This window comes from Barbatula barbatula (assembly GCF_947034865.1).
Source record: "Barbatula barbatula genome assembly, chromosome: 7".
NCBI classification, from domain to species: domain Eukaryota; kingdom Metazoa; phylum Chordata; class Actinopteri; order Cypriniformes; family Nemacheilidae; genus Barbatula; species Barbatula barbatula.
The window spans coordinates 16291295-16302276 of record NC_136770.1 but is presented as its reverse complement, the minus strand read 5'-3'; the positions used below and the strand labels follow the sequence as shown (position 1 = coordinate 16302276).

The following is a 10982-nucleotide window of genomic DNA, read 5'->3' as shown; positions in this document are numbered from 1 at the left end:
CCATCTGTAGCACGGCGTGATTATACTGGTTCGAGTGAAGTATCGATAGGGAACGTACTCGGTTACTAATGTAACCTCGGTTCCCTGAGATACGGGAACGAGTACTGTTTTCCTTATCGTGCTACGAGCTGCATTGTCGTCGCTTCAGTCGAAGTAACCTGAGGACCCTAAGGCGATGCGTCGGCTTATATAGCCGTAAGCCCTGCCCTTTCTGGCGGGTACCATCGCCATTGGTCCGGCAGCTCCGCTACCATTGGTTTAAAGTTCTACTTTTTTCCAACCAATGAGCGTGCAGTTTTCACTGCGCTATTGAATTGCTTCAGTCATCGGAGAAAAATGAGTTTTCCCAAGGCGTCCTGCTACGCAGGACTCATTCCCGTATCTCAGGGAACCGAGGTTACATTAGTAACCGAGTAAGTTTTGTTGTGACAGGCCTTCACGTCCCCAACGGCAGATAGGACCCATACAGATTTAAAATACATACAACGTTTATATATACTTTGACGCTTTCATACATTTATACATCTCCTGGAGATTGATGTAAACATCGCCAAAGTGGACGATACTGAATGATTGAAATACCGTTAATGCTCGAGAGTTAATCTAAGTTATCTTGTCTTTTTAATATCTATTTCTCTTTAAACTTAAAATGAACTATATTTTTCACCGTAACACTTATAACTACTTTAAACTGTTTATACGAAAAGTGCGACGAAGAGGATTTAACAACCCAAGCTGTTGATTGACGTCTACATTGCACATGCGTTTTCGCACATAATACACTCTTGAATGAGTAGACTGCGCCACCTACCGAAACATGAGTGCAGTAAAGTAGTGTTAAATGGTTGAAATTGCATGTACTTTCTACCTAAAAATTGCACTTTAAAAATGGAATGTATATTAAAATAGATGAGAGTTAGATGCAATTAGCATTCCTTTCCATATGTGTGGGCCCAAATGCAAGGGACAGAGTTTGGTGACATTGCTAAAGAAATCAAGTAACAGAGGATCTTGAACACAAATCTTAATTCTTTTATATGTTTGTAAGATTATCAATCATTTAAGATATTTTCGCATAGACCCATGTTGTCAGGGAAAGGATTTCATAGCAAATGTATTATTTGTATAATCCTGTACCACAATAATACCCTTCTGTTGCGATGTTGCTAATATCCCACTAGGTGGCAATATTGCATCAAAAAGTCTGTCAGTCAAGGATGCACATGCCCATGCTATTAATAGATTACTGACAACAGCTATTTTTTAAAATAAAAATGACAAGAATCTATGTTTTAATTAAATGTATTCTTCAATGTCTTCAATAGTGGGTTGACTACGTGCACGTGAACAAAAAGGTCACGTTTAAAAGCATGCATGTGGGAAATCAACATCAAGGTGACATTTATGGTCACATACGCATGCGTCTGTTCTTTACATAGAGGCCGATCATTGGGGAATCGCTGTGTATCACTGTAGCGCACTGGGTGTGGGCGAGGCACGGCCTTGAAGCCGTATGACTCATCCTTCGCGCACTGTTTTATTGAAGCTATCTGAAGACGTGGGCCATCAGACATGACCCAAGTCTGTGAATAGGCTGTTAAGCAAAGTGCTTGATGAATCAATTATTTCTGTTCGGTAGCTATGCTGGGCTCTTACGTTTACAGATCTCATTATCACACAGCAATGTTTGCAAAAGACAAAAACGCCATAAAAGACGAATGGGGAAATTGCCACGTCTGAATGAATTGACTCGAGATTAAAGTAAACAGCTTCCGCCATAAAATGTGATAGCGGTTGAGTGTTAAGAATATAAAAATAGATGATACATGTTTATATATATCATACATATATACTGTGTATATAAACATGAACATGATGTATTACATTCATGGAATAATTGATTCAATTATTGTTGAATTAATTATTGTATTAAATAACATTGTATTACATTTATTATACTATACTACGTATAATATATAATATTATATTATTTCCTGTTACCATGATAAAAAAAGGATATTTTTCTCGATGCTTGCTAGTGAAAGGTAAACCCTAATACCCTGATGTTACACTCAACTTTACTCCGTGCTTTTAATTTTCTGATAATAAAAGTAATTCTCTGAGTTTGAATTACAGCATAAACTCAAGTAAATGTAGCCCCTCTTTAATAAACAAGAGCATCTGAACTTTAGGCATGAAATGGATGAAATAGTGTCAAAATAAAGTAAATACAAGCCACGGGGCTTGTTCTTATGGTGAGCGGGCTGGCTGTAGTCTACTGCATGGTGTATATCTAACAGACCATCTTCTAGCCCCTATTTAGCTAATGAAATTAAAATATTCACCCAGTGTGAACGTACTAATCTAGAATTTCATCTACAAATTGCGATTGCTTTTGTGGATTAACAATGATATTCATGCGATTACTGTCTAGAGATAGACATTGTTCAGGTGTACGTGGCCATGACATGATTAAGAAATCATTTAATCAAATACCATAACGTTGGCCCTCAGACAATTTAAACTAAATTGCACCCTTACTTATTCCATCACGTGTAGGCAAACACACACACAGAGACGCAAACCCCTTATCGAATGTAGTTCCTCACATGAGGGAATCATGTGAACCGCTTTGGAAACTTGTCCCAAATGGTTGCCTTGGCGACTGTGTAAACCTACACTTCGGACTGATTGTTGCCTGTGGGCATTGATGGTTAAATATGAAACACAAGCTCGCTTAAGTCTGGCCTGTCATGTGCATAACAAGCATGTTTACCTCATGGCTGAGTGTCTGTGATTCGATCTTTGGTAAAAAAACTAAATAGCATTTAACAAGAACAAATAGGCCATTTAGAGTTTAAAAGAGTTTAAAAGACAAAACAAGATGTCAAAGCATATTCCTGTAATGAAAACGTTTTATTCGCATTCATTTAATTAGTTAATCACAAACTTTGAACATTCTGAAATGATGGCTTGTAGCAGCACAGATTGTCACTTAGAAAAAAACATGGCATTAGATGTTTTTTTATATGGTACCATATCATATTTACTTTTACCATGACCATATTATGGTTTTATTCTAAATATTTGGAGTGCCAAGTAAAAAATACACCATTTGAATACCATGGTACTGGCACAGTAAACGTTTTGTAAATTCATATTTTTTACAAAAAAGACAAAGAAATTAACACATTAAATAGTCTCACACATCATTAATTTAACATCACAACATACTGGATGTTTTTTCAGATTGAAGTATGCTATGTGCTCATTGGCCAATGCATACTTCAGTAAAGGATGTGCTGACACAGTTCCTGTCATTCCCTCTATCCGACCTATGGGTTCTTGGAATGCAGTCCTTCATGCGATTCATAAATTGCACCCATCTAGCTTCTTCTCAGGGCTCTCAGACTGTCACACACAGCCTTTTTAGGATCCACACTGGTCCTTTCTCGTCTGAGCTTCCATCTTTTGTAGAATAACTTCCCCTGAATCTGCCTTATTTCATTTTGGTTTATCTTCTTCACATGGCATTCCAGTTGTCGGGGCCTTTTTGCTTCTCGCCTTGGCGCTCTTTGCCGTGAGTTGGTTGACCAGGTTGCGGTATGCGGCGGATCGGAGGAATCGTGGGTAACAATCCTTTTCCATGAGAATATAGATGCGGTACTGAGCCATATTGAAGCAGGACGCGGTGGGGATATTCAGATTGGCTTGAGTGATGTCTCGAGTCTCATAGTCGATGTTAACCTGAAAGTAATCCGGATGTGAATTCAAACATCCACAATAACAGTCAAATCTCAAAGTGATATGCATCAAATCTTTACCTCTCTGGGAGCTTCATTTCCGATAAACTCCTCGTATATCCTCGTGGCTTTGCATGGCAACTTGGCGGTTGACTTTGTGTTTTTGTAGTCTTCACAGGCCAGGTAGAATGCAAGGTTCTCTTCACTGAATTCAGATTTTAGGAATGCTCTAAAAGCATACAGTCCATCTGTAACAGAGAGAGACAAATGGGGTTAGAGAGAAAGGATTAGTTGTGTAATGTGTCTCATCAGATTAAAGTACCCCACGCAGGTCAGACGGGTGGGACACATCTGTGCACAACAATCCCTGTTTCATCATCTAAATCATGGATGCTCTTTTTTTGGCACCTTTAATTCTAATGTCATTACCAAAGCTGCTTTAAACCTCATTACATCTTTCATATTAAGGATTTTCAGGACACTTTAGTCCATTTCATTTTCACACAATTTGCTTTACATATCTTGTGACATCAATGTGAAATAAGTAAACTTTGTTCTTCCTTACGTTTGTTTGATAGGAGCTTCGCAAGAGATTCTTTCCACGTCAAACATTCCTCCAAGGTCAACCTACAAAGATGACAGCCAGTCAGAGGAGAAACACATCAGCGGTGTTCAACGCGTTACTAAATAAAAACATTGTGTTACGAAACAATGCAGGTAAATACTGACCTTGGTTTTCTATATTTGTAGCAATAGCATAGGATGTTCCAGTCCTGCATCTGCAAAACGCCACCCACGCACGCCTTTATCCTTTTTGCCCTGATGTTAGCAAAACATTTCTTTAATACACAGTAAAGTCTAAATATATACATGATATAAAACCTATGCAATAGGATTTAAAACATCTTCACTGATTTAATAGAGTACTATCATGCTCTATGTTTAGCTATTTAAATAAAACTGCATTTAATTATAAAGAAAATACAATGCATTCTGAATGACAGGATGAGCGTCATACCTTTCCAGGCAGGTGTTTGACAGCTCTGCTATTCCTCGGCACATTTTAAAACCAGCAGGGAGGTAAATATCCATTATGCACTGTGGACTCTAGGAAAAATATTTCAGCAGTCTGTCTGCATCAGGGAAGGGAGAGTTTATATAGAGCAGGAAGCACAGCGTCATCGCTCGCCTCAGCCAATCATCAGGCAGTTCACTCTCCACTCATATAAACTGAGCAGTAGATTTATGTGATTGCAAAAGGAGAGACAGGAGACTTTATTGGTCAAACTGAGTGAAATTGTTTTTATTTTGGCGTTCCGGTTCTTCCGATATGTCTCACAGTCTGTACTACAAACATAGTTATGGCTAGAATGAAACGCATCAATAAATATCTCAGAGATGATGATCAGATAATGAGATTAGGTGCCACGGTGCAGTGTACAGTTCAACGTAAAGAAAGCTATCTTGAAAAATAATCGTTGAGCCGTGTGTCAGCACAATTTGTTCTGTTTCAAAATTAGTTTGGGATGTTTGACAGTGACAGAAAGGACTAGACATATTAACTGGCGATGTGGTATTTTGGATTAAGGTCAGTATTTAAATTCATACAATACACAATATGCTCTTTTATTCTTTAATCATGTTTTTTTTTTTACATTAATCTTATTTCTTTGCCATTTTTTATCATCTAAACAATTGTGTAATTAAAAAACTGTTTTGCTGATACAATTTGAGTGAAAACGTTTGTAATAAATGTAGTCTCAGGACCACACTGTATAGTAAGCTTAAATTTTTTGTTGTTTCATAACTCAGCTTTCAACGTCACGCTTCATTGACCCAAAGCAGAGTCAGAGACTAGATCAAGGTTTAATATACCTGAATTATTGTACCTGAGGGAAATCCCATCTTGAACCCTTTACAAATGATGCCAGCTGAGAAAAAAGGCCCTTCTCGCCCATCATGACTTACAGTGTATTGACTTAGAGTATAAAACCTGTTTGTGTAAGGGCAAGGGAACTTCCGCATCATTTGGCCTTGAGATCTTGCGTATGTGCTCTGATGTAAGGCATTCACTGACTGCATGGAAGCCCTTTTTTAGAGATTAGGAGGGATGGGAAATTAAGCTTGTTGTTCTCCTCGTCCACAGCTTTTGCCTTCTTATAGATAATATGCCTCACTAAGAGCAATTACACCACTGCAGAGAAATCTTATTGGCAGGATCAAGCTTCTTTATAGAGATGGCAGGGGGGCGGCATTGACGCCCCCTGAGAGCAGGAAATGGGGATGGTGAAATTGAATGGAACAGGGGTTTGCTCAATCACTCAATCATACCTTAGGGCACCTCTACTCAGTGGCGTAACTTTTTATGTACCTCAAAGAAATATGACTATTCTGCAACTTTTTACAGTATAGTATCCATACTGTAATGTCTTTGCACAGCATTATACCCTTACCATAATTTGTCTTCACGATATTATAACTCTTCAGTAAATTTAATGCAATTATAACTTAAGTGACAGAAGTCCATGTACAACAGTAATATTTTCCTTCAGTACATTATTATTAGTTACATGCATTAATAATGGCTTTTTGATAAATAACAATAACAATTTAACAGTATCTATAAGAATAATCTAACAAAATGTTGAACACTGTAGCTGCAGCCAAAATGTTGGTCAAAATATATTATAACAAAACACACCGGGATGATGTTAATGAGCATACAGGCACAAAGCTTACAAGATCCATTCTAGGCTTGTCTCTGTTCTGGCATTGAACTGGTACCGGTACATTGCTAGACACAAAAAGAAAATGTGTGACAAATGGTCATGGATTTTCTCTCATGTAAACTGTCGATGAACAGACAGGCTAACAATGGATGCAATAGCATTAAATACAACAATCAAAATATTCATAAAAATAGGTTTATGACACTTATATGCTTTCGTAATTTAAAAAAATACGAGTTGGTGTGTTGCATGTCGTATAATAAGATGTTAAAATATCTACAGGTTTTGTTTACCACATGCATTATTACATTTACCCCATTTAAAAAATCTTGAATTTGGGGCAATGGAAACAGAAGTGCTAAAATGTTAACTGCATGTTTTGCATATAAAAACATGGCATCCCTGTGACACTTGATATGGAAGCCATAGGAGATTTGTGCAATACCTCTGTACCATCACCCTAATAGTGCATGATGATACTCCAGATTAACACAAACAGAGACAAAAAACAGCAAAAGCACTGACGAAGACATACAGATGGATAGCTTCATAGAAGACCTAAGCCCTCAATGCCGAATTGTAGGTTGCAGACATCAAAATACACCATGAAATAAAAACATCAGCTAATTTATGGCATTTAATAGAACCTCAGGCATCTTGCTGGCTGCAAACCAAAAAAGTAAAGCCTCTCAGATATTGCAAGTAATTTCTATTAAAAAGAAACAGTTAAAAATGACTATTACAGCTGGCCAAATAAAGAGGTTTGTACCTCATCAACAGAAGAATGGCAATGAAGGAAACCTGGTAGTGGTATATTCCTCTGGTTTCACAGTCCATGTCACAGAGCAGGGCTTAGATGTATTTGTTCAATTCAAGTCTCCTCTTTTTGAAACAAAATCACATGGTTATAGTTATATGTGACTTTTTAAATATAAAAATTTTTGTTTGGGGATTCCCCCACTAAAGCCATATTATCCCACTGAAGGCCAGTTCTTGATATTAAATTAATGTTAATTCAGAAAATACAGTATGTCACTGTACATTACAATGTTATGTCATAAAAATACCCATAATGCAATGCATATAACAGTAATTAACAGTAAAGAAAATTACAGTATTTTACTGGGCATTTTGTAGTACGTAACTGTTATAATTAGAGCAAAGTCTAATAGTGTCCTATTTAAGTACAAATATGTATGCGGTACCACTACCAACATGTACATATGAGGTACTGAAATGCACACTGTTGGTGCAAAGGTGTACTTTTAAAAGGGTATCATCCAAGTCACAGCTTTTGTATATCTTTCTGACAGTGTACAGTCAGCCTTTTGGTACTATTGCTGTAAAATTATTCTTTTGCAAGCCTTCTTTAGACCATGAGTTCTGCGCCCTTCAAATGACAGAATTCTGTTGATAAGAATGATACATTTCTTTTCACACTAACCTTGAACAAAGGATAATCGTTTTCTGGAATGTTGCCAATTTTGCTCTAGTTTATCCAAAATGTATGGCCCTGTTGTGTGTCTAAGGTGATTCTTAAAATTTTAGAGCACTTGACACACATAGCAATATAGAAGGGTAAATACAAAATGAAAAGTAGGTTGAAAATGGCTTAATTTTCAAAGTTCATCGTGCTTAAAGAGATAAAAAGTTCACCCAAAAATTTAAATTATTTCACAATTTATACATAAACCAAACCTGTTCTTTATGACCTTGTTTTACAGAACACAAAATATAGAGAAGAATCTTTACAATCGAACAACATTGGACCCCGTTGACTTCCATTGTGTGGACAAACTGAGACATTATTTCTTCTATTGTGTTCCAGACGTAAGAGTCATATATGCAGTTTTGAGTGACATGGGGTGAATAAATGTGGTCCTGCGGGTGTAAACCCAGCTGAAGTCATTGTTTTGTTATATTTGTATTTGCTTTCTGTACAAAAATCAACTGGCATTTTGTAAAGTTCATTTTGTGAGAATATATACTTAATATTGACTGAGTAAGACCATCTTTAGGATCCCACTTTAATTTTTTAGTAGTAAAAAAGGGTCAATAAAATAATAGATTTCAGTATTTGAAATAATCAATTTCAGTGTTATAAATGATAATTCCTCATATAATCTATCATTTACAGCAAGAAACACACAATGCCTATTTTTGTGATTTTATGGCTCTGACTTTGAAGTTTCTTATCTCATAATTAGATTTTGAGACTTTAGCCTGGATTGTTACAGACAGGATCACAAATTATGATTTTGGGCAAAATCCCTTTAAATAGCATGGAACCGTTATCAGAAATAGGGAGTCCATAGAGCCATACATTTTATAAGTAAAAGTATTATACAACATACAACTATTATATGTTGAACCAAATACAAAATGGGGATTTTTTTTTAAATCCATTAAAATCCCAATATGCTGGAAAACCCCTAACCCATGTGTTGAGTTCCAGCTTGTTTCCTGGTTTCCTGGCAATATGCGAGAGAGAAAAAGACTACGCACATTGACAGCAGAGTGCAAATCTCCTCCTCGAGGTTGATGTTAGTTCTAATGGTCATGCTGTGAATTAACCCTGAAACTCAATGACTGTGCGCTACGGGAATACAACATCTGCTTATTGTTGGTAAAGGGCAGGACTGTGATGATTCCTGGCACAACTGTTTAGAAAACTATTGTATTAGAAAATTATTATAATACACCCATTAGCACATCTTTAAAACTGTTCATGTGTTTAGATTTGTCTTTGAAGAAAAGTACAGCATGGATTCATGATGGCTGTTGGTAAACCATAAGAGACAAACATCTACTGGTACAGTACCATTCTGGTAAAATTACAACATTTATGATTTTGAGGAAAAAAGCCAGATGTTAGCAGCTCAAAAATGATGTCGAGAGGGCATACTTGAAAGATGTTTGTGTGTAATGCCCCCCTACGGTTGTATTTACATTTACAAGGAGAGCATTACAGTACCATTGCTGCTAAAGGGTACCATTAGTTTACAGGGCCATGCTTCTAGGAGGATTAATGCTGGAGTAAGCAAGGTAGAGAATGAACAACAAGAATTTTTTAAACACAAGACAAATGCGGAACAGGTATGTTTTGAGTTTTTTGAAAGTTGTGAAGGATGCTTCACTTCGGATAGCTGGCAGTTCATCCACCACGGGGGAACCAAATGAGTAAAGGTTTTTGCAAGCAATTTGGTGCCTAGCTGTGATGGAACAACCAGGCGTCGCCCAATTTCAGAATGAAAATGACGAAAGGGGATGTAGAACTGGAGCAGTGAGTTAAGATAAAGGGGGTGATTTTGGGGTTGAACGATTCTGGATCATTTGCAAGGGCTTGACTGCATTGGTTGTAAGGCCAGCCGGTTTAAAATTGCAGTAGTCCAGTCTTGATATGACCAAAGCTGACTCCCATGCTATTTATTTCACGTAGTATGTCAGTAAATGGGGAAGAGATATGTTTGGTTGCTGACATTCTTCCAAAGATCTTCCTTTGTGTTTATTATCACTACTTTTTTTGGTGAACTATCCCTTTAAATTCTTCTCAAAGCCGAGCTTCAGGTTTCAATCCAAGCACGACTACATAACATGCATACTTAATTTTGAATACATCTAAATAAATGTTTGGATAAAGACGCTGGTTTTCAAAATTGGCCACTTTATTAATTCTATGAATTAATTTCCTAGCCATAAAATAGTCTTAGCACTCTGTCCAGTATTAGAGGGTAAATTCATATTCATATAGTATCGTTATTCCCTAATATTAACATTAAAATTCTTTAAGAAAAAGAGAGCTTGACTGAAAAAGAGGCTGTAATGAACTTGAACTTCTACCTGAATGGTTTCCCTCATGGAAACAGTGTCTCCGCATAGCTTTGATGGGGTGGCATGTGTCTGTGATCTAGTTGCTGTACCTCCAGGGAGGACTTTGCCCCTGGCACACAGATGTTCTCTCTAACTTAAACTGTGCTCGGGGAGCACTGATCTACAGGGCTGGAAGATCTAATTATTCCGTCTGGGCTATTGCCCTCGGAGGTAATAAAATGAACCACAGGCTCCACATCTGTGTGCGTTGATTCTTTATCTTTGGAATCATTGCGTAGCTTTGCCACATAAACATTATATTATGAAGTATTGGTTAGTTTCTACATTTGTCATTCATTTATCATCCATGCAGTTCTTTTACTCCATAGTCCAGAAGCTGAGGTACTCAATACATATGATTTAACATTGTACCCTTCTTAAGAGCTTTACGATATTGTCAGTATATTATGCAATATGCATTTTAATAATAATTTTAGTAATATAATAAAAAATTTAACAAACATTTTACAAAATGAATATTATTTTTCAGAATAATATCTACAGTTACTGCAGAGCAGGTGGAAAGCTTTTCTGTTATGAAAGAAGTAGAGATGGTTTGACATTGATTTGTCTTGCTAGAAAGATTAGTGACCCATATTGGGCTGGTACTTTTCATTAAAATAATATTCCATGTAGCTCG

At 36.9% G+C, this 10982-nt stretch overlaps 1 protein-coding gene across 1 annotated transcript; it reads right to left on the bottom strand.

Moving 5' to 3' along the window:
* Positions 1-2852: 2852 nt before the first annotated feature.
* Positions 2853-4874, bottom strand: rgs16 (regulator of G protein signaling 16). The gene is made up of 5 exons (XM_079459639.1): positions 4762-4874; positions 4473-4562; positions 4309-4370; positions 3825-3991; positions 2853-3747 (listed from the first exon to the last, which is right to left on the bottom strand). The coding sequence occupies exons 1-5, from the start codon at positions 4833-4835 to the stop codon at positions 3505-3507; spliced, it is 636 nt and encodes a 211-aa protein (XP_079315765.1). The 5' UTR covers positions 4836-4874; the 3' UTR covers positions 2853-3504.
* Positions 4875-10982: the final 6108 nt, after the last annotated feature.